This window comes from Rhinoraja longicauda, unplaced genomic scaffold (genome assembly GCF_053455715.1).
Source record: "Rhinoraja longicauda isolate Sanriku21f unplaced genomic scaffold, sRhiLon1.1 Scf000147, whole genome shotgun sequence".
Classification (NCBI taxonomy): Eukaryota; Metazoa; Chordata; class Chondrichthyes; order Rajiformes; family Arhynchobatidae; genus Rhinoraja; species Rhinoraja longicauda.
Window position 1 is genome coordinate 185,236 of NW_027601365.1, and position 24,123 is coordinate 209,358.

General features: G+C 46.4%; 1 protein-coding gene across 1 annotated transcript in view; it reads left to right on the top strand.

The window, feature by feature from the left end:
* LOC144590171 (progranulin-like) overlaps positions 1-17,473 on the top strand; it is a 65,233-nt gene extending 47,760 nt beyond the window's left edge. Inside the window, exons 8-9 of the mRNA XM_078394989.1 lie at positions 11,683-11,898; positions 14,827-17,473. Of these exons, the coding sequence (XP_078251115.1) occupies positions 11,683-11,898; positions 14,827-14,967 (357 nt within the window). The 3' untranslated portion in view covers positions 14,968-17,473. The remainder of the gene's footprint in view (positions 1-11,682; positions 11,899-14,826) is intronic.
* The last annotated feature ends 6,650 nt before the right edge of the window (positions 17,474-24,123 follow it).

The following is a 24,123-nucleotide window of genomic DNA, read 5'->3' on the forward strand; positions in this document are numbered from 1 at the left end:
GGACAGAGGAACTAACTGAAGTTAGAGGTCAATGTTCATACCGCCGGGGTGTAAACTGCCCAAGCGAAATATGAGATGCTGTTCCTCCAATTTGTGCTGGGCTTCACTATGACAATGGAGGAGGCCCATGACAGAAAGGTCAGACTGGGAGTGGGAGGGGGAGTTGAAGTGCTCAGCCACCGGGAGATCAGGTTGGATAAGGCGGACTGAGCGAAGGTGTTGAGTGAAACGATCGCCGAGCCTGTGTTTGGTCTCGCCGATGTAGAGAAGTTGACATCTGGAACAGCGGATACAATAGATGAGGTTGGAGGAGGTGCAGGTGAACCTCTGCCTCACCTGGAAAGACTGTTTGGGTCCTTGGATGGAGTCGAGGGGGAGGGGGTGGTTTGGGTGGGAAGGGGGCGAGTGGACCAGGGAGTTATGGCGGGAATGGTCTCTGCGGAAAGCAGAAAGGGGAGGAGATGGGAAGATGTGGCCAGTAGTAGAATCCTGTTGGAGGTGCCGGAAATGTTGGAGGATAATCTGTTGTATACGATGGCTGATGGGGTGGAAGGTGAGGACAAGGGGGACTCTGTCCTTGTTACGAATGGGGGGAACAAGAGCGGAGCTGTGGGATATAGAGGAGACCCTGGTGAGAGCCTCATCTATAATGGAAGAGGGGAAGCCCGGTTTCCTAAAGAATTAGGACATCTCTGATGCCCTAGTGTGAAACACCTCATCCTGGGCGCAGATGCGGCGTAGACGGAGGGATTGGGAGTAGGGGATAGAGTTTTTACAGGAAACAGGGTGGGAAGAAGTGTAGTCAAGAGAGGTATGGGAGTCAGTAGGTTTTTTGTAGTTGTCGGTCACTAGTCTGTCTCCTGTGATGGAAATGGTGAGATTCAGAAACGGTAGGGAGATGTCGGAGATGGTCCAAGTATATTTAAGAGCAGGATGGAAATTAGTGGTGAAATGTATGAAGTCAGTGAGTTCTGCATGGGTACAAGAGGTAGCACCAATGCAGTCATCAATGTAGCGGAGGTAGAGTTCGGGGATGGGACCGGTGTACGTCCGGAACAGGGATTGTTCGACGTACCCTACAAAGAGGCAGGCATAGCTAGGCCCATGCGAGTGCCCATAGCTACGCCTCGGCTTTGGTGGAAGTGGGAGGAGTCAAAGGAGAAGTTGTTGAGGGTAAGAACCGGCTCTGCTAGGTGGAGGAGAGTATTGGTAGATGGAGATTGACTGGTTCTGCGTGACTGAAACGTTACCCATTCCTTCTCTCCCGAGATGCTGCCTGACCCGCTGAGTTACTCCAGCATTTTGTGTCTACCTTAAAAATATCATCCTTAATAATACCATCCTTAACTTTAAACTCACTCTAATCCTGTCAATTCACCTATCATTCATTGATGACTTGTTTTTTCGCTTGTTTTAACGCCTTACATTTTTCGAGAGGCTTATTTAAAATTGTGACCTGTACATCACAATTGAGAAAAGCGACTGTAATCGCACATCCCGGCTCTGAGTTTAAAGCCTTGCAGATCACTGGTCTTTAAATATCCCAGTGCTGTTCAATGTGAGCACGGTTACTGCCTGTCGCACTTTTGCATGCAGGAAGATCCAGACATGTTCTGGTTGGGATGGGGCGGAAAAATTCTTGCCACAGTTTTTATTTGCCAATCGGTCATTAACAAGTCCTCAATAAAATGTGGTGTCCTGGACAAAGTGACTAATATTGTGTAGTGAAACTACGAGCTGCCAAACAAGCAGTCTGGTGTAAGCTGAACTGTGGGATGTGGGGGACACACTGTCTGCTTCTATGATACTTGAAGTTTACTAAAGGGCCTGTCCCACTTAGGCGATTTTAAGGTGACTGCCGGCGACTAGACTTGCCAACAGTTCGCCGGGTGTCGCGGGCATGATCATGAGGAGTCTTCTAAAAATCGTAGTGGATCTCAGCGCATCGCTGAGAAATCACCCGGTTTGAAATTTCTCGGCGACAGCTGGCTTGTCGCCAGGTATCGTTGTTTATTGCGGGCGCTGTCGCATGCTGTCCCCAGGTTTGCTAGGTTCTCTTAGATGCAGTTAGAAGCACATAATATTAAAATTAGTAAAGTTATTTCCAAATACCATAAAATGCTTGTGTTTAACCAATTTATTTACCGTCAAGACATTTGACAGGTAGATTGAAGGCGACAGTTTGACGGTCAGGTAAGTGTGGGAATTTCCGCGATGTTTATGGCCATCAGCCATTACATTTATAGTGGGCTACCAACCCAGATATGCAACCCAGAAACCAGATATACATCTCCCTTACATTTTCAAAGAATGCCCACACACTTTTCACAAAAATCCACTTAACCACTTTTTAAATTTTTTTTTTTAATACTGCTATTAGTAAACTGGAAGCAAATCCAGTTTATGCCTTGTTACAGTGAAGCTTGGTTTTTAAGTAACCCATACAAGATGTTATAGTTCAAAACTCTCAAGTACTTACCGACTTGTCAGTGATTTCAGCGAAAATTAGGACGCCAGAGAAGCATTGACAGCGTGGGAATTTCGCGATGTTTCCGAAGACGGTGTAATCTCGACCTGACTCGGCATTGTCCTGGTCATTGTCGTCGGGAAAAGAAAATTTTGTCGATCTGCTACAGTCGCCGGCAGTCGCCAAAAAAATCGCCTAAGTGGGACAGGCCCTTTAAGCTTCTCTTTGAATGTTGATTGCTTGTATTTTGGTCATTTGCTCCTTTTGCACATTGATCGTGACTCTATTTTTATAGATATATATATATGTATGTATGTGTAAAACAATATGTTATCCTCTTTGTGGCTTGAAGCTTAGCAGAAGAGTTAATTTGTCCACCTGGAGATCTTGTCTCAGATAATGGCCCTGACAATGCAGCACTCCTTCAGTACTGCAACGGGTAGTTTCTGCTGCAAGAATTACTTGTTTAGAGTGTGGCTTGAATCCTAGACTTTCTCACATGAGATTAATTGTTGAACCATGTGACACTTTAACATTTTTAAGGTATGCTTTGTATGGGATCATTTTTAAGGGGAAAAAAGTGCATTTTTGGTGACATTTGGTTTTGGCGAGAGCCAGGTCAATTTATTGCACAGCTGTAAAGGATTTGTGCTGCACATCTTGTGGTTCAATGTGGAAAATAAACCTGAGGATGGAAATAGGATCTTTCTTCCCAGTAGATTGTTAGAGTGAAGCTGCTTAACCACCTTTATTGTAGCATGACTTATTGTGGATTATGACTTGGGTTTTGAGATATAGCAGTATTTCTTTTCTCTATCAGGGTGTTTGCTATGACGATCATATTCTTTGCTGCCCTAATGGTTATACATGTGATGTTCAAGCACAGCTCTGTCACAAAGGCAGTATTTCTATTCCTCTGTTAACAAAGATGTCAAGTATTGTGAAAAGTGAAGCCTTAGATGTCCAGTGTGATGAGACAGTAAAGTGTCAATCAGGCTCGACCTGCTGCAAGCTGGTGTCAGGATCCTGGGCCTGCTGCCCTCTTCTCCAGGTCAGTTGTCACTGCTTGGTTATATGTCTTTGAGCCATCTTAGTGAATGCTTGTGTTCATTCCTGTCATGCTGCCATGGTGCTTCACATGTGACTGGTGCATTAATTTCTGTATGCATGCACATCGTCTTTTCTGTATTAGTTTCTATTTGTATAGTTTAGACAGCGCGGAAACGGGCTCTTCGGACCACCGCGTCCGCGCCGACCTGCGATCCCCGCACACCAGCACCATCCAAAACACTAGCGACAATTTACAATCTTTGCCAAAGCCAATTAACCTACAAACCTGTACATCTTTGGAGTGTGGGAGGAAACCGGAGCACCCGGGGAAAACCCACGCGGTCACGGGGAGAACGTACAAAGTCTGTACAGACAGCACCTCTAGAACCCGGGTCTCTGGCGCTGTAAGGTAGCAACTCTACTGCTGCGTAGCAACTCTCTCTGCCTTGCTGTTTTTTAGAACACGCTTTCCCTTACCCGTCCCTGTTTCGTGCTGCATGGGTTATAGATTCGTGTTTCATGCACCTCAATTCTTATACGTGGGAAAGAAAGATATGAATATGGTCATTTTGCAACAAGCAATTATCTTGAATTGAGGGATAATTATAGGTGAGTTTACATACCATTCATAGAATGTGGAAAATGTGCAACACAGGCTGCATTGTTCTGATCAGAGCCCAACTCCATCTTCAATTTAGTCTGTAGTTCTGCAGGTCATGAGCCTTAAAGTACATCTAAGTACTGAAGGATTCCGACCCAAAGCGTTACCTGTACATGTTCTCCAGAGATGCTTTCAACCTGCTGAGTTACTCTTGTTTTGTAAATCACCATCTGCATTTCCTTGTATTCTACTTTATTCCATTTTCACTAAATCTTTCAGGGATCTGTCAGACACGGTGAAAATATTTTATTGCTAGTCTTCCTGTAAAGTATGTTACTTGGAAGGAAAACTACCATGTCAAGCTTTGAACTTAATCTCTTGCTTGTTTCCTTTATACTTTTTATGAAATGAATAAAATTAAGTGAAAAAAATTAGATGTTAGAGGAAATAGCCATTTTGTCTTGGCAAAGTAGTGGATTGAGCTTTGTTTTCAGTTTGCACCTGGAGGCAATACAATGGAATTGGTGTCAATTTATCATTGTCATGTGGACCAAGGTCTCGTCAAAAAAAGGTTTTGCGTTATATCCACACAATCATACTATGCTTGAGCACATTAGGTAGTGCAAAAGAATAAATGTAGTGCTACAGTTAAAGAGAAAGTGCCGACATAAAGTGCAAGAGCCTCAGGGCCCTTTAAGAGTCTGATAACAGTGGAGAAGGAGGTGTTCTTGAATCTGATGATAAGTGCTTTCAAGCTTTTGTAGCTTCTGCCTGATGGGAGAAAAATGATTATATTCATAATCATAATCTATTAGCCAAGTATGTTTTGCAACATACGAGAAATTTGGTTTGCCATACAGTCAAACCAAAAAAGCAACAAGACACATAACCACATAAAGATTTAACATAAACATCCACCACAGCGGCTCCTCCACATGTGATGGAAGTCTTATCTTCTTTCCTCCTTTCCTCCCGCGGTCGGGGGAATCGAACCATCCGCAGCCGGCGATCGAGCTCCCACATCAGGGATTGGATTGGAATTCCCCAAATCAGTTGCTACCCAGGGACCGCGAGGTTCACCATGTTAAAATCCGCAGCTCCCGCAGCTTTGGAGCACCAAAGGCCGACCCCTGCCAAAGGGATCGCCCGCTCCGAGATGTTGAAGTCCGCGGGGGCCGCCAACTCCACGATGGAGCTCTAGAAGTCCCAAACAAGAGGCCGCCAACTCCACGATGTTAGTCCGCAGTGCAGACAGAGATACGACACGGAAAAAGTCACATCTCCGTCGAGGAAAAAGAAAAAAAAGTTTCCCCCACCCCCCCACCAAATAAAAAACTAAAGAAGCTAAAAACATCAATTTTACAACTAATTAAAAACACAAAGAATGAAAAAGACGAAGTCAGCCGTTTATTGCATATATGTTTGTACGCACCGTCAGGATTGGCTGTTTTTTAATTTCGTTGTACTCGTTGCAATGACAATAAATGAATATTATTATTATTATTATATTATTATCGTGCGGCGCCCCCTGGCTGCTTTCCTGAGCTTGTGTGAAGTATACACTGAGTCGATTTTGGAGCAGGGAGGGGAGGAGAGAGGCTGGTTTGTTTGATGGACTGGGTCATGTTCACAACTCTATTTGCTCCAAACCTCTCGATTCAGTTTTAGCTTTATTTTCATGCACCAGAATCCCAAATCGCTGGTGCTGCAGTTTTACCCTAGTTAATTATTTTTCCAAAATGAACAGCTTCACATCTTCACACATATTACACTTGCCAGCTTTTTGTCCAATCATTTGCTTGTTATTTTAAATAGGGATTAATCCTGTAGTTATAATGTTATTTATGTCTACATTTGTTTGAAGCTGATCAAAAATTTATAACATCATTGTAAACATTTTAAGTACGAATAGACCAAGTGGACCCGTTGGGCCCAAACCTCTCCTGCATTGATGCAGCACCCTCTCCTCCCCCATCCCCCTCTCCCCCTCCCACTCCCTCCCCCCCTCTCGCCCCCTCTCCCTCCCTTCCCCTCCTCTCTCCCACCTCTCCCTCCCTCCCATCTACCTTCTTCCCTCCCTCCCCCTCCCTTCCTCCTCCACCCCCTCCTCCCCTTCCCCGCCCTTCCCCTTCTGGGGAGAAGGCAGGCACAGGTTATTGATTGTGGATACTTAGCCATGATCACAATGAATGGCGGTGCTGGCTTGAAGGGCCAAATGGCCTCCTTCTGCACCCATTTTCTATGTTTCTAATCCCTGTATCCTTTGCCCTTTTGTAAGAATCCTGTAGCAGTGTCACTGAAACAGCACAGAGGGAGGCCAACAATCTATTTACACTAATCCTACACTAGTTCCATTTCTATTCACATTCCTCTTGACTCTGTCCCTCGATTCTGCCACTCACTGACTGTAGATCAACCATATTTATCTCTGTCTACATAACCTTCACCACATATCCTATGCATGGTACACATTCCACTTTGTAATCCAGTCCAGGATTTAGGTAGGACTGGAGTCACTGACGTGGTTGGTCTGTTGCTTGTTCGGTTAGTTGTTAGTCTGTGAGCTGAAGTGAGGAACGCACAGGTGTGCTGCTCACTCGGAATGGGTCTAATAAATGTTTTATGGTTCACCGAATACTTTGTAATGGATTGATTACAAAACACTGACCAGCTTTATAATGAAGTATAATTGACAGTGAACAATTTGCCTAACGACCTATTCTTGGAATGTGAAACTCGAGTATCCAGAGGAAACCCAAGGGGAATGGGAAGGAACATAACATGGAGGTCAGGGTCAATGCCAAGACGCTGGAGCTCGCTAGGCAGAGCCTGCCACTGTTGGGCATTGATAGCAACACTGCAAATGCCAGAATGGTAAGGACATTGTTGAATTTTGAAAAGTACAGAATGGATGGCATTAAGTAGAATTTCACATTCGTTCCTAATTATGGATAATTTATCTGATAGAATTGTGGAAAAGGAACTGAATTGTTATATTCAGTATATGACTTCACTCTGAATAGTCCCTTGTACTGAGTGGTTTTAAGTAGAAGCACAGCTTGCTGGATCAGTTGAATTTGATTTGCTTGAGGTTGAACACGAAGAACAGATTTTGTCAGATCCCAACCATGTCCTGTCAGTATGTGGCCCTGAGCTCCCGATCTGAGCCGGGCTTGCTATGTCCTGTCAGTATGTGGCCCTGAGCTCCCGATCTGAGCCGGGCTTGCTATGTCCTGTCAGTATGTGGCCCTGACCAGACCTCACAACCCTTCTGAATTTGGCGGAAAGTTTCCACTTTTTTATTTAACTTCCGCCATTCTGATTTAGCCTCACATTGTTCCGCAAAACACCTGCCTCGCAGCTCTCCCAGCTCCTCCCCTCACCGCTGGCCTGGCCCCTCACCTCACCGCTGGCCTGGCCCCTCACCTCACCGCTGGCCTGGCCCCTCACCTCACCGCTGGCCTGGCCCCTCACCTCACCGCTGGCCTGGCCCCTCACCGCTGGCCTGGCCCCTCACCTCACTGCTGCCCTGGCCCCTCACCGCTGGCCTGGCCCCTCACCTCACCGCTGGCCTGGCCCCTCACCTCACCGCTGGCCCCTCACTGCTGGCCTGGCCCCTCACCGCTGGCCTGGCCCCTCACCGCTGGCCTGGCCCCTCACCGCTGGCCTGGCCCCTCACCTCGCCGCTGGCCCCTCACTGCTGGCCTGGCCCCTCACCGCTGGCCTGGCCCCTCACCGCTGGCCTGGCCCCTCACCTCGCCGCTGGCCTGGCCCCTCACTGCTGGCCTGGCCCCTCACTGCTGGCCTGGCCCCTCACCGCTGGCCTGGCCCCTCACCTCACCGCTGGCCTGGCCCCTCACCGCTGGCCTGGCCCCTCACCTCACCGCTGGCCTGGCCCCTCACCTCACCGCTGGCCTGGCCCCTCACCGCTGGCCTGGCCCCTCACCTCGCCGCTGGCCTGGCCCCTCACCTCACCGCTGGCCTGGCCCCTCACCTCACCGCTGGCCTGGCCCCTCACCGCTGGCCTGGCCCCTCACCTCACCGCTGGCCTGGCCCCTCACCGCTGGCCTGGCCCCTCACCTCGCCGCTGGCCTGGCCCCTCGCCGCTGGCCTGGCCCCTCACCGCTGGCCTGGCCCCTCACCGCTGGCCTGGCCCCTCACCGCTGGCCTGGCCCCTCACCTCACCGCTGGCCTGGCCCCTCACCGCTGGCCTGGCCCCTCACCGCTGGCCTGGCCCCTCACCGCTGGCCTGGCCCCTCACCGCTGGCCTGGCCCCTCACCGCTGGCCTGGCCCCTCACCTCACCGCTGGCCTGGCCCCTCACCGCTGGCCTGGCCCCTCACCGCTGGCCTGGCCCCTCACCGCTGGCCTGGCCCCTCACCGCTGGCCTGGCCCCTCACCGCTGGCCTGGCCCCTCACCGCTGGCCTGGCCCCTCACCGCTGGCCTGGCCCCTCCCCTCACCGTTGGCCTGGCCCCTCCCCTCACCGCTGGCCTGGCCCCTCCCCTCACCGTTGGCCTGGCCCCTCACCGCTGGCCTGGCCCCTCCCCTCACCGTTGGCCTGGCCCCTCCCCTCACCGCTGGCCTGGCCCCTCCCCTCACCGTTGGCCTGGCCTCGCTGTGTAGTGTGAGTCCCGTTGATGTTGAGAGGGGATGGGATGGGTGGGGGTTGGGGGGTAGGGGAGGGGGGTGTGGGGGTCAGGGTCGGGGGGCAGAGGAAGGGAGGGGTGTGGGGTGGGGAGGGGAGTGGGGAAGAAGGGGGAGTGGAGGTGGGGGGGGGGGAGGGGGGAGGGGGGAGGGGGTAGGGGTAGGGGAGGGAGGGGAGAGGGGTAGGGGAGGGGGGAGGGGTTGGGGTGGAGTGGGGGTGGGTAGTGTAGGGGTGTGGGGGGGGAGGGGCATGGGCCATTGTGATTTGCTGTTGAAGACCACTGGAGCAAGTATGTCTTCAATGAAATTAAGTATGTGCAGTTTTAAATGAAACTTTCTTCATAATTTAGTCATACATTTTATGACCATTGTTCTTTTATTCAATAGAATTGGGATGTGTAAGGAAAAAGCAAAATAGAAAAAAACAAAACAAACTTTTTTCTTTGTGTTGTAAAATGTATTTCTGTTCAATACCATTTCTATAAATAGAATATACTCATGATCGGCGTGACATTCTACATGTAGTCCAAGAACACGTGAATGTAGCGCAACGCGTACACGCATTTGGCGTGCATACATGTTTTTGCTGAAAAGTTGCATTGTGCGCCATATTATGAATTTTGATGTAAAATTCAGAATTTTGGACATCAAAATTATGAATTTGAAAAATCAAGTTTTGGGAGGTCTGCCCCGAGCTCCCTATCTGAGCCTGGCTAGCCATGTCCTGCCAGTGTGTAGCCCCGAGCTCCCTATCTCAGCCTGGCTAGCCATGTCCTGCCAGTGTGTAGCCCCGAGCTCCCTATCTCAGCCAGGCTCACCATCTCTGCCAGTGTGTAGCCCCGAGCTCCCTATCTCAGCCAGGCTCGCCATGTGCTGCCAGTATGTGGCCCGAGCTGCCAATCTGAGCCAGGCTCACCATGTCCTGCCAGTATGTGGCCCTGAGCTCCCTATCTCAGCCAGGCTCGCCATGTCCTGCCCGAGCTGCCAATCTGAGCCAGGCTCGCCATGTCCTGCCAGTGTGTGGCCCTGAGCTCCCTCTCTCAGCCCGGCTCACCATCTCTGCCAGTATGTAGCCCCGAGCTCCCTATCTCAGCCCGGCTCACCATATCCTGCCAGTGTGTAGCCCTGAGCTCCCTCTCTCAGCCGGACTTGCTCATTAGTGAGCCATACATGCAGCTTTTCCACACTGAGTACTGGGGTGATTCATTGTGTGGATTTAAATGGAGGGCAGGAATTCACGCCACATTCCTGGCATGGTTGCATGCGGCAGAGGGGTGGGCAGGGGTCTGTCGAGTCCTGATACAGCAGTGGGGATGGCAGGGTTTAATGTCTGCCTCGTGGCATAGCAGCTTGAGCAAGTACAAGGACACATACCTCTGAGTGTTTTGACTGGAGGACCTAGTGCACTATAATATATTGCTGTTCTGGGGAAAGGGGTATGTTGGGTACCAGTGTGCAAGAGATGTATTTTCATATTTACTCTGCATTTAAAAAAATTTCCATTGAAAAATTCCCGTGAATGGTATCTATGGGTTATGGACTGGCTGTCACTTTCAAAAAAGGACGCCGTGCTGAAAATCAGCAGGTCAGGCAGCATCTCAATGCCCATTTCACCCATTTCTCCCCCTTCCACCTATATTCCTTCCTCTGCTGCCACAATTTGCAATTTTTCTATCATTTTGCACCTTTTTATCTTTTCATCTTTGGCCTTCGTCCAACAATCTGCCTATCGAAAACCCTCTCCTGTATCTGCCTATTACTTGCCAGGCAAGTTTCTACCTATTCCTTCCCTTTTCCAGCTTTCTTTCACCCCCACTCCCCGCAATAACTCTGAGGAAGCATTCTGATCTAAAAGGTCACCTCTCCATGTTCTCCAAAGATGCGCCTGACCTGCTGAGTTACTTCAGCACTTTGTCTTTTTATTGTAAACCAGCATCTGCAGTTCCTTGTTTCTTTGTAAATTTCAAGATCTGGGAGAATTGGGTTGTTTTGCTTAAAAGCCCCATGGAATGATTGCTCAGACTTCATCCTGCTAGATCTCGTTCAACCTCTGATATTAGTGTACCTGGTAATGTCTTCATCTGTTGATCCGAGCCATTGGGGCATTGGAGTTTTCACTCCTCCTGAGCCCATGATATTCCAACAGGGACAAAGCACTAAATTACAGAATACAAATGATTGGTGGTGTTAGTGCTCTGAGAATCCGATTAGCCTTAAACTCTGTTTAGTTGAGAGATACAACATGGAAAAGGACCGTTTGTCCACCAGTGATCAACCATACACTAGTTGTATCCTACATACTTGGCAATTTACAGAAGCCAATTAAGGTTTCAAAGGTTTAGGTCTTTTATTGTCACATGTATCAATTAAGTTACAGTTAAATGCGAATTATCATACAGCCATACGGAAAAAAAAGCAACAAGACACACAACTACATCAAAGTTAACCGTTAACCTACAAACCTGTCTGTCTTCGGAGTGTGGGTGGAAACCGGAAAAAGTCCATGCTGTCATGAGGAGATGTACAAACTCCATAAAGACAGCACCCATAGTCAGTGGCTCTCTGGCCCTGTAAGGCAACAACTCTACCTCTGTGCCACTGTGCCATCCCAAAACATAAATTGAAAACATCAATGAACCAAGATTGACTCGTATTAATTACATAAGTTAAAACATTTAATAAAAGATCCACATTGTGTTGCATGTATCCTGTTCGTGCTAGAAGATGGTAATGCCATAAACTTTCAAGCAGTTTTGTTTTAATATCTTCCCCATAGCACCTGCTTTTCCTGTTTTTTTAAAAATCATAAATTACTTTGTGTTTGAGAAGTGTTTTTGGAAATAAAAGCTTCAGTTTCTTTGCTTGGAGTGCGAGGGCCTTCAGTGAGATGTTGTTGTTGATTGTTCTCGTCTCTTCCAGGCGGTCTGCTGTAAGGATGATGAGCACTGCTGTCCAAACGGCTACACCTGTGACTTGGCAGCCAAGAGCTGTGAAAAACAAAGTAGCTTGGTACCTGCGATTATCAAGCTGTCTCCTGTCTTTAATGTGAAATGTGATGACGAGGTCCAGTGCCCAGCTTCAGCCACTTGCTGCAGGGTTGCCTCGGGCAGCTGGGCTTGCTGTCCCTATGATCAAGTAGGTGCTTCAATAATCGCAGTTTCTGCCAGTCGCCGTTTGTCTCATTAGGGCTGCTCAGTGTTGACTTTAGAGATACAGCGTGGAAACAGGCTCTTCAGTGCACTGAGACCGTGCTGAACAGCAATCACTCTGTACACTAGCACTATCCTACACACACTAGGGACAATTTACAATTTTACAGAAGCCAATTAACCTACAAACCCGCATGTCTTTAGAGTGTGAGAGGAAACCAGAGCTCCCAGAGAAAACCCACGCGGTCATAGGGAGAAATCCAACATCCACACACAGCACCTGAGGTTAGGATTGAACCCGGGTCTCCGGAGCTGTGAGGCAGCAACTCTTCCACAGTGCCACCCAATGCCGTGTGGTCTTTAGTGATGGTGCTAAACTGAGCTGTATTGTTGTTGAAGGTACTTATTAATCTGTGGTTTGAGAAGATTGCACCAACCAGATTATTTTAACTGTCCACACCAGTAAATAATGTGAATAAATTAAGGCATAATGCATCTCTAGATAACTTCCCATGACCATGTCCAATAGTGCACTAAATTGGTTAATTTGCAGTTGAAGAATGCTGGTTTGAACTACAAAACATATCCTTTCATTACTGCTGCAAGGATAAAGTGCTGAAGCTGATTCTTCAGCACATTACAGCCAGGTCTTTATCTCTTGAACCAAAACTCAAGATAAAATAAATAATAAAGGTACATTACCTTTTATTTAAAAAAATTCCATGAGTGAGAGAGAATCTAGGACCAGAGGTCATAGGCTCGGAATAAAAGAGAGGAGATGAGGAGGAATGTCTTTAGTCAGAGGACGGTGAATCTGTGGAACTCATTGCCACAGATGGCTGTGGAGGCCGTCAGTGGATATTTTGAAGGTAGAGATTGATAGATTCTTGATTAGTACAGTGTCAGGGGTTTTGGGGGGAAGGCAGGAGAATGGGGCTGAGAGGGTAAGATGGATCCGCTATGATAGAATGGCAGTAGACTTGATGGGCCGAATGGCCAAATTCTGCTCCTATCACTTATGAACTCCACAATAAGCATTTAGAAACATAGAAAAAAAGTTGCAGGAGTAGACCATTCGGCCCTTTGAGCCAGCACCGCCATTCAATATGATCATGGCTGATCATCTAAAATCAGTACCCCGTTCCTGCTTTTTCCCCATATCCGTTGATTCCGTTAGCCCTAAAAACATCCAATGAATTGGCATGCACTGCACTGCCTTCTGTATTTTTGCAATGTCACAGCATTTTCCCATGGCTTACCTTGACAACCAACTCAATAAATGGTGGCACTGAGCTTTGCAATTATCCCTAACACTAGTTTGGTTTTATTTCTGTTTATATTACATTGCAGTCCCACAATTCATAATACTGAATAAGTAAACTGGATACTCTGTTAAGCATTAGTGCAGTCCTAGCCAGATTGTCTCGTAAAGTAATAGTTTATTTGGATTTTATAATCTGTGATGTGAAAGGTTAGTTTCACTAATTAGAAGGATATTGCATCTTGTAATCGGGATTGCATCAAGGTACTGATTTCTGCTGCTGCTGATCTTCTGGGGGAAGAATTGTTAAATCAGATTTCTTTCATTGAAAGTGTTCATGTATTTGAGGTAGTAATGGTTTAGATGCTTTTCCTCTCAGTTGTTAGATGCATTTCGGGACTTGGGAATCTTTAACCGTGAGGATTTCTTTAAATGAACTTAACTGGACTCCGGCAACACGGAGTAAGAGATTGCTTTGCATTCTTTATATCTTTCAACCTCAAATGGACCAGAGGTAGCAGGAGATCCAGTTGCTCTGGTTGGCAGACTTCAATTTAAATTTGAGAAGTGGTTAATCGCTTTCCTTGAAGCCCAGTGTCCCTCGTGTGCCTGATATCATTTGGCAGATTCATCTTCCAGTGTGAGACATTCGACGACTTCTTCTTATCGTGTCCACACATGTTACCAATTGTGTTTCAGCCAAAACTGAACACAACTCTTAGCAATATCATTGTTCTCTGTGAGGTGCTCCGCTTTGCATTCGTGCTCCAATAGAGGACATCTCAATAGGTGCTCCATAGTTTGTGGTTCAGTGCCACATATGCAGATAAAGTCTTCAGTATCTATAGAACCCCACTTCTTGAGAGTGGCTTTACAACGACCAGTACCAGCTCTGTCTGTTGAGGCATTTCCATTCAGCCCAGCTTGATTTGGCCCCAGGAGGTTCTTCTTTGGCACTTATGGACGGATGTCGTTGATGGGAGATTGGCTAGTCTCTCTTCCCATAATGCAACTCTAGTACTTAGATTTTAACCAGGCTAAAGATGGGTAATAACCGTGGCCATGCCAGCATCACTCATGCTAGGAACAAATTGATTGTAAGAGATCATTTCAATATTTAAATTTGGATCACAATATGGAAAGACAATTCAATTAAAATTAGAAGATATTCCATTGCACTGACCTCACTGTATAAAAATACAATTTTGTATACGTGTAAAATTAAGTGAACAGTTCAAAATGTAAAAAGTATCTACATCAGTTCAAGGACTTACTTTTCCACTAAATGTGGTGTGTGGTTGACTGCAGGTATTTTATACATTTAGGATCCAATAATTAGAGCTTGGCATAACGCCGTTCTTTCTCTAAGACAAAATAAACATTCAGAAGAAAATATTCATTTTGTTCTTTGCATTAATCTTAACTCTGCACACCATTGGTTTTCTGTTGCTCTGCTTCAGCATAGCTTTTCCAGGAATGAATGTCAGAAGGATTTAAAGATAAGGGAAAGTGAGTTCAGTGTGTGTTGTCAAGATGTTATACTGGTGTGCACCTACCCAGTTATGACCCTCTAAGATGTTATACTGGTGTGCACCTACCCAGTTATGAGCCAGCATTATGGGGTTATTAACTGATGTTGTGATTCTTTTGCAGGCGACGTGCTGTGAAGATCAGAAGCATTGCTGCCCGCATGGCTACACATGTGGTCCGGGAGCTGAAGCATGCACTCTGCAACCTTTTCATCGCTGGGACCTAACTTCCTCAAAGCGCAGAACGGTCTTCAACACCCTGTAGCATGTTTTGCGCCCTAAACCACTAGTTGTGTAATGCTCTCAAACAAAACTCTTCAATTTGAAAAATTGGGCTGTTCAAATAGGAAGATTTGGCTAACTTTTTACAATGAATAAATCTTCTGATGAAGTATACCCACAGGGAATATCTCTGGTGGTGAGTCCATATTGCAAACTGTTTTGGATGCTGATTTATTTTAGGAAGCAATATCTTTTTTTTGTAAAACCTTGGGGCCTTAAATTGAATTTTGTTTTTGTGCATTACATGGATGTTGAATGTAAAATTACATCACGTTGAAATCTATCTGCTTATTTTGCTTAAAAAATTGAAAATTCTCAGCTTGTTCACCTAAAAAAACCCAAATGAGCAGGCAACGTACCTGATTTAAATTTGTAACCCAATTGATGCTTGGCTTTACTTCAGCAATGCAGCATATTTACCTCGATCTTTAAGTTCAGTAGAAAATTTATTTGTGGTGGGCACTCTTGGTATAGTTCCCTTAACCAGCTCATCTGACGGAAACACATGGTTAAATTGTGGTTGATGCAATGCAGGCACATTACCATTGGCGTAGGGTAGATGTGGAACAGGAGTATTGTTCTTTAATGTTTGGTCTAGGTGGTTATACACTTCTAGCTCATGAGCCTAGAACGGACTACCGCTCAACGTCCCTGTCCCCACTCTTTCAATTCGTTCTCTGTGCCTTATACATTTAATCGTGGCAGAGCCGAGAATGTCATCCTGGAGCCAGAGATGTGATATCTTGCCCAGCATCTACATTTCACCAGATATCCCAACTGATCTCATGCTGGAATGCCACCTGTACACAAAAATGACAAAGCACAGGAAGTCTATTCTAAAGCTCTTAATATGAAGCTTTGTGTTTCAGCAGACCAAAGGTTGAAGTGATTAGTGTAGAATTTAGCTTACTTTGCTAGAACTCCAATCTAGAGTACACTCGAATCCCAATCCCACACTCTTTAAAATTGTGGTAGTATCTACTTTAATGGTGTTTCGAAGAGCAGGTGAAACAGTGTGCTGGTTCAGAGGTATTGATAGCTTGCAGAATTTGAAATAGGAATAATTGCAAAAATTCCAGCTTATACATACCCAAGTGTTTAGGTTTTTGTGCTCACCATGGATTACTGGTCTAATTTTATAATGCAATTAATACTTGTTTAAATTTCATTAAGTTGATTATAAAAATACAGCATTCAGCAATACAATCAGAATCATAAACATGGAAATGGGCCATTTGCCCCTTCTGGTCCATGCTATCCAGTGTGAACCTTCTGTATTGAACCATCATCCAGCCTACTATACCCAAGTGATTTCAAGTGTTTGTTGACTAACTTAAGTGTTGTCAGCAATCCAGCTTTAACCCCACTCAGTACATTCCAGCTACTTACCAGTCTCTTGGTGAAGGTCCCCCATGTATCCTATCGGAATTCTTTCACCCACCACACCCTCACCCCCTAACCTTAAACCCCTGTCATCTACTTCTATCTACCTCTATTGTGGGGGATGGGGAAGAGGTTTTCTGCAGGCTACCTTAACTATACTTGTACACCCCAATCATGTTCCCTCTTAACTTCCCCAATACCAGTGGGGAAAAATAAATGGCTTCTCCAAACCCTCCTCACAACTGAAATGCTCCATCTTGGGCAACATCCCTGTGAATCTACTCTCCAATGCAAACACATCCCTCCTGTGGCTTAGTGGTGAGTCCTGTACCCAGTACTCTAGCCAAGTTCTGACAAAAGGGTTTATCAAGTTGGAGCATAACCTCCCTACTTCTGTATTCATTGGCCTGACTAATTAAGGCCAATATTCCACATGCCTTCCTAACAACACTACTTGCACTGCCCCATCAAGGATCTATGGATTTGTACTTGGACATTTCGGGTCGAGACCCTTCTTCAGACTGAGTCATGGGCGAGGGGAACGAGTTTGTTTGAAGAAGGGTCTTGACCCGAAACGTCACCCATTTCTTTTCTCCAGTCCCACCGAGTTACTCCAGTTGTTTGTGTTTTGTGTAAACCATCATCTGCGGCTCCTTCCTACAGGGATAGGCTCCTGTCTGGTGTTCCCAAACTCCTATACTAGTAGCTTTTGTTTAATTATTTGTTCTGAATTGTTATTAAATACTCCAAATGAGGTGTATTGTTTCATAAATTCAATTAATGGCAATAATTTTCTATTTTAGCTCATTTATAATAAACAATGTTTGAAATGAGTGTTTCAGATTTAGCGGTTTGGAATGCTTGCAGCTGCAAAACAATGCAATTCAATTCATTAATCAGACCCTTCCACTCATTTAAAGCACTCCATTGTTACCTTTTCACTGAAAATTGGTCAACTGGTGGATTCTGAGCATCCGCTCACTTGATGGAAAAGATGGCGCTCTATGGCTTTGGTTTACAGCAAAGGGAAATTTCATGATGGAAATCGTTATTGCTTGTACGGTGTGGCTTTCTTTCTTAGAAATAAAATTGAACTGATTTGAAAACCTCTGTAGTCAGACTGCTCCATCAGGACCTCATTACCAAAATAGCTGCTCTGGTGAAAGGCATCTGTTCCGAGACCAGAGGGTATATAGATCTGAATGTGTTCTACAATTGCAAAGGCCATATTTTGTGTTATTTATAAATGGGTGTTCTCTTCTCATATGGCATTGAGGATTCTGATGAGGCAATCAAATTAACTCAATTATAACGTGAGTTGAGCTTGCCAAAAAAATATAGCGCAGGAGAAACTTAGTGGGTCAGGTAGCATTTCTGGAGAACATGGTGACGTTTAATTTAGTTTTGAAGTTGTAAATTCTTAGATGCTACTTGATACAAATGACTGGGTAATTAGGTTTCATAGAGCAGCAAATGTCTATAAATCAGCAGAGCTATTAAATTAGCAATGCAAATGTGACAGAGGGAGGGAGGGTATTATGTGAGGGTGCCACTTGTACAAAGTGAAAAAGGAAAATTAATGGGAAACAAATCCGCTACTTTGCATCAGTCAGTGAACACTCAAAATAGCCTAAAGATATTTCAAATAGTATGGAAAAAGTTTTCCTTCCTGATGGATATTATTAAAAAATAAATCCCTTTTGGATAAACTAAAAATCAAAGTGAGGATTAAAGGCAGAAAGTTAAATACTAAACAGGATAGATACATGAATCGCAGGGACCTCCAGGAATGGTGATGGGTACAGGGACGTTGGGGTGCAATGTCCTAGCTCCCTGAAATGGTGACCCAGGTTGATAGGGTAGTGAAGAAGGCATTTGGCATGTAGGCATTTAATATAGGAGTTGGGATGTAGTATTGTAGTTATTTACCCAAGGTGGTAGTGGTAATCATGTTATTGACAAAATGCTGGAGTAACTCAGCAGGTCAGGCAGCATCTCGGGAGAGAAGGAATGGGTGACGTTTCGGGTCAAGACCTTTCTTCAGACTGATGTCAGGGGGGCGGGACAAAGGAAGGATATAGGTGGAGACAGGAAGATAGAGGGAGATCTGGGAAGGAGGGGGGAAAGGGAGGGACAGAGGAACTATCTAAAGTTGGAGAAGTCGATGTTCATACCACTGGGCTGCAAACTGCCCAGGCGAAATATAAGGTGCTGTTCCTCCAATTTCCGGTGGGCCTCACTATAGCACTGGAGGAGGCCCATGACAGAAAGGTCAGACTGGGAATGGGAGGGGGAGTTGAAGTGCTCGGCCACCGGGAGATCAGTTTGGTTAATGCGGACCGAGCGCAGGTGTTCAGCGAAGCGTTCGCCGAGCCTGCGCTTGGTTTCGCCGATGTAAATAAGTTGACATCTAGAGCAGCGGATGCAATAAATGAGGTTGGAGGAGGTGCAGATGAACCTTTGTCTCACCTGGAAAGACTGGGACCTTGGATGGAGTTGAGGGGGGAGGTAAAGGGACAGGTGTTGCATCTTGTGCGGTTGCAGGGGAAAGTGCCCGGGGTTGGGGTGGTTTGGGTAGGAAGGGACGAGTGGACCAGGGAGTTACGGAGGGAACGGTCTCTGTGGAACGCAGAGAGGGGAGGGGATAGGAAGATATGGCCAGTGGTGGGGTCCCGTTGTAGGTGACGGAAATGTTGGTGGATGATATGTTGGATCCGCTGGCTGGTGGGGTGGAAGGTGAGAACGAGGGGGATTCTGTCTGTTGCGAGTGGGGGGAGGGGGAGCAAGAGCGGAACTGCGGGGTGTAGAAGAGATCCTAGTGAGAGCCTCATCTATAATGGAGGAGGGGAAGCCCCGTTTCCTGAAGAACGAGGACATCTCAGAAGCCCGAGTGTGAAACACCTCATCCCGGGTGCAGATGCGGCGTAGACGGAGGAATTGGGAGAAGGGGATAGACTTTTTGCTGGGGACCGGGTGGGAAGAAGTGTAGTCAAGATAGCTGTGCGAGTCAGTAGTAAATGTCCGTCACTAGTCTGTCTCCTGTGATGGAGATGGTGAGGTCCAGAAACGGGAGGGAGATGTCGGAGATAGTCCAGGTATATTTAAGGGCAGGATGGAAATTGGAGGTGAAGTGTATGAAGTCAGTGAGTTCTGCATGGATACAAGAGGTAGCACCAATGCAGCCGTCGATGTAGCGGAGGTAGAGTTCGGGGATGGGGCCAGAGTACGTCTGGAACAGGGATTGTTCGACGTACCCGACAAAGAGGCAGGCGTAGCTAGGGCCCATGCGAGTGCCCATAGCTACGCCTCTGGTTTGGAGGAAGTGGGAGGAGTCAGAGGAGAAGTTGTTGAGGGTAAGAACCAGCTCTGCTAGGCGGAGGAGAGTGTTGGTCGATGGGGATTGGCTGGTTCTACAGTCGAAGAAACGGAGGGCCTCAAGACCACCCTTGTGGGGGATGGAAGTGTAGAGTGACTGGACATCCATGGTAAAGATGAGGGAGTGGGGGCCTGGGAACCGGAAGTTATCGAGGAGGTGGAGAGCGTGTGAGGTGTCTTGGACGTAGGTGGGGAGGGATTTAACCAGGGGGGCTAGGATGGAGTCGAGGTAGGTGGAGATAAGTTCAATGGGGCATGAGCAGGCAGAGACAATGGGTCTGCCGGGACAGTTCTGTTTATGGATTTTGGGTAGGAGGTAGAATCGGGCCGTGCGGGGCTGGGGAACTATGAGTTTGGAGGCAGTGGGGGGTAGATCGCCGGAGATGGTGAGGTCCGTGATGGTGCTGATGATAAAGGTCTGGTGTTTATCAGTGGGGTCATGGTCCAAGGGTAAGTAGGAGGAGGTGTCTGAGAGTTGTCATCTGGCCTCGGTCCGGTAGAGGTCAGCACGCCAGACTACCACAGCACCTCACTTGTCAGCGGGTTTGATGATTAAATCCGGGTTGTTGTGGAGTGAATGGAGGGCTGCACGTTCAGGAGGGGAGAGGTTGGAGTTAGTCAGGGGAGTGGAGAATTTGAGGCGGTTAATGTCACGGCGGCAGTTGGAGATAAAAAGTTCTAGTGAGGGTAGTTGGCCAAACAGGGGGGGGGTCCAAGAGGAGGGGGTCCATTGGAGACGGGAGAAGGGGTCATCAGTGGGGGGTGAGGACTCCTTCCCATGGAAAAAGGCTCCGAGGCGGAGGCGGCGGAAGGAGGCGGTGGAAGAAGAGTGGTAATCATGTATTGTCTTTCTGCTGACTGGTTAGCACGCAACAAATGCTTTTCACTGTACCTCGGTACACGTGACAATAAACTAAAACTGAAACTATATGTATGAAGTGGTAGACAAATACAATTATAGCATTTAAATACAATTACAACATTTAAAATGCATTTGGATACTTATTTGGAAAGGAAAGATATAGATAAACCTTGTGGTTAGTGTGTGAGTAGCGGTTGTTCAGTTGTCCAATACTAGAGGGTTTAGTTATACGGTGAGGTTGGGGGGGGTTTACAAAGTGGGGTAGAGGTGGCGGCAGGTATGATAGTGGCTTTTAAGAGGCTGTTGAATATGTACATGGGAGTGCAGGGAATAGAGGGATATGGATCATGTGCAGGCAGATGGGATCAGTTTAACTTGACATCATGTGAGGCACAAACATTGTGCTGTACAGCTCTAGGTTCTCAAAGTATTCGGTGGGATACAGATTATCTAAAGAAATGGCAGATAGAGGTAAATCTGTGCAGGGGTGAGCTGTTGCACTTTGCGAGGTTGAATGCAATGAGAAGGTATTAAGTTATGAGCAATACCCTAAACAGCACCGATGTACAGAGGGATTTTGGTGTCCAAGTCCACAGCTCCCTGAAAGTGGCAACACAAGTGAATAGCGGGCTGACGAAGGCACATGGCATGCTTGTCTTCCCAAGTCAGGGCATTGAGTATCAGAGTCAGGGAGTCATGTTGCAGCTTTATAGGACTTTGCTTAGGCGACATTTGGAATGTTGTGTGCAGTCCTGGTAGCCCCATCAACTGCAGGATGTGCAGGGCAGAGAAAAGGTTTGACAGAATGTTGCCTGGATTAGAGGGGATTAGCTACAAAGAGATTGGACAAAGTTGGAATGTTTTCATTGGAGTATCAGAGGGAGAGGGGAGACCTTTTAGAAGTATACAAAATTATTGAAAGCGTAGACAGGGTAAACAGTCAAACCTTTTTCCTGGGTGGAAATGTCAAGGACTCGAGGCTTTAAGGTGAGAGGAGCAAAATGTAAAGGCGAATGTGGGGCAAGTCTTTGTTTACACAGTTGGGGATGGATACCTAAAACATGCTGCCAGGGGTGACGGACACCAGGGTGGCAATTCAGTTGGACACATGGATATGGAGTATGCCTGCAAAGGAGATTATTAAAGATGTAAAGATGCATTTGGATAGTAGTAACAGGATCGGGCCAAGTCAGCATGGATTTATGAAGGGGACATCTTGCTCGACTAATCTTCTGGAATGTTTTGAGGATGTTACAAGTAAAAAGGATAAGGGAGAGCTTTTGGAAAGCCTTTGACAAGGTCCCACACAGGAGATTAGTGGGCACAATTAGAGCACATGGTATTGGGGGTAGGATATTGGCATGGATAGAAAATTAGTTGGAAGACAGGAAACAAAGAGTAGGGATTAATGGGTCCCTTTCAGAATGGCAGGCAGTAACTAGCAAGGCTCGGTGCTGGGTCCACAGCTATTTACAAGAAATATTATTGATTTAGATTAAGGAATTAAAAGTAACATTAGGAAATTTGCAGATGACCCAAAGCTGGTGGCAGTGTAAACTGTGAAGAGGATGCAGGGTGACTTGGATAGGTCGGGTGAGTGGGCAGATGCGTGGCAGATACAGTATAATGTGAATAAATGTGAGATTATCCACTTTGGTGGCAAGAACAAGAAGGCAGATTATTATCTGAATGGTGTCAGATTAGGAAAAGGGGAGGTGCAACGAGACCTGGGTGTGCTTATACATCAGTCACTGAAAGTACACATGGCAGCAGGCAGTGAAGAAAGCCAATGGCATGTTGGCCTTCATAACGAGAGAATTTGAGTATAGGAGCAAAGAGGGACAGGGCCCTGGTGAGACCACACCTGGAGTATTGTGTGCAGTTTTGGTCTCCTAATTTGAGGAAAGACATTCTTGCTATTGAGGGAGTGCAGCATAGGTTCACAAGGGCAATTTCCGGGATGGCGGGACTGTCATATGATGAAAGAATGGAACGACTGCAATTTATTAGGATGAGAGGGGATCTTATAGGATCTTATAGGAACATATAAAATTATTAAACATATAAATTATTAAGGGAATTAACATGTTCCCAATCTTGGGGGAGTCCAGAACCAGGGGCCACTGTTTAAGAATAAGGGGTAGGCCATTTAGAACTGAGATGAGGAAAAACTGTTTCACCCAGTTGTGAATTTGTGGAATTCTCTACCTCAGAAGGCAGTGGAGACCGATTCACGGGATGCATTCAAAAGAGAGTTAGAGCTCTTAGGGCTAACGGAATCATGAGGTATGAGGAGAAGGCAGGAACGGGGTACTGATTGTGGATGAACACATTGAATGGCAGTGCTGGCTCGAAGGGCTGAATGGCCTCCTCCTGCATCTATTGTCTGTTTCTATTAGTTAAACGTGGCATCATGCTGGGCTCATACATTGTGGGCTGAAGGGTCTGTTCCTGTGCTGTACTCTTCAATGGTCCATTGTAATATTTACCATTCACTATTTGAAAATTTGATGGAATATAGTCAATAATTGAATGGCGCACTTCAGAAGGTATTTGAGCCAAATAGGGAGAGTCCATAGTCACATGTCGGCTGCTCAAAATGTCATCTCCAGCACACGGATGAAGCCAATGTTCTTTATGATCGTGCAGTCAGTCATGGTCATCTTCACTGCGACAAGATGCACCCCAACACTTACACAATTCCACATCATAGAGTCATACAGCATGGAAACAGGCCCTTCGGCCCAACTTGCTCACACTGACCATCATGTCCCATCCACACTAGTCGCACCTGCCTGTGTTTGGCCCATATCCCTCTAAACTTATCCATGAACCTGTCCAAATGTTTTTTAAATGTTGTGATAATACCTGCCTCAACTACCTCCTCCGGCAGCTTGGTCCATCTCTCTACCTTAGTGAAAGAAAAGTAGCCCCTCTGCTTCCACTTAAATCTTCTTCCCCCCCCCCCCCCCCCCCCCCCACCATCCTCACCTCCATCCTCTGTTTTTTTATTCCCCTACTCTGGGTAAAAGACAATGTGCATTTACCTTATCTATTCCTCTCATGATCACATACACCTCTATAAGATCAACCCTCATCCTCCTGCACTCCAAGGAATAAAGTCCTATCCTGCTCAACTGCTCCCTTTAGCTCAGGCCTTCAATTCCTGACAACATCCTCGTAAATCTCTATCCTTTTCAGCTTAATAACATCTTTCATATAACAGTGACCAAAACTGAACACAATACTCCAAATGTGGCTTCACCAATATTTTGTGCTGCTATAACATAACCTCCCAACTTCCATACTCAATACTCTATGACTAATGAAGCCCAATGTGCCCAAAAACCTTTTGACCATTCTATCTACCTGTGACGCCACTTTCAAGGTACTATGTACCTGCACTCCTGGATCTGTCTGCTCTACAACTCTCCCCACAGCCCTGCCTGTATAGTTCCTGCCCAGGTCAGACTTCCTAAAATGCAACATCTCGCACTTATCTATGTTAAATTCTATTCA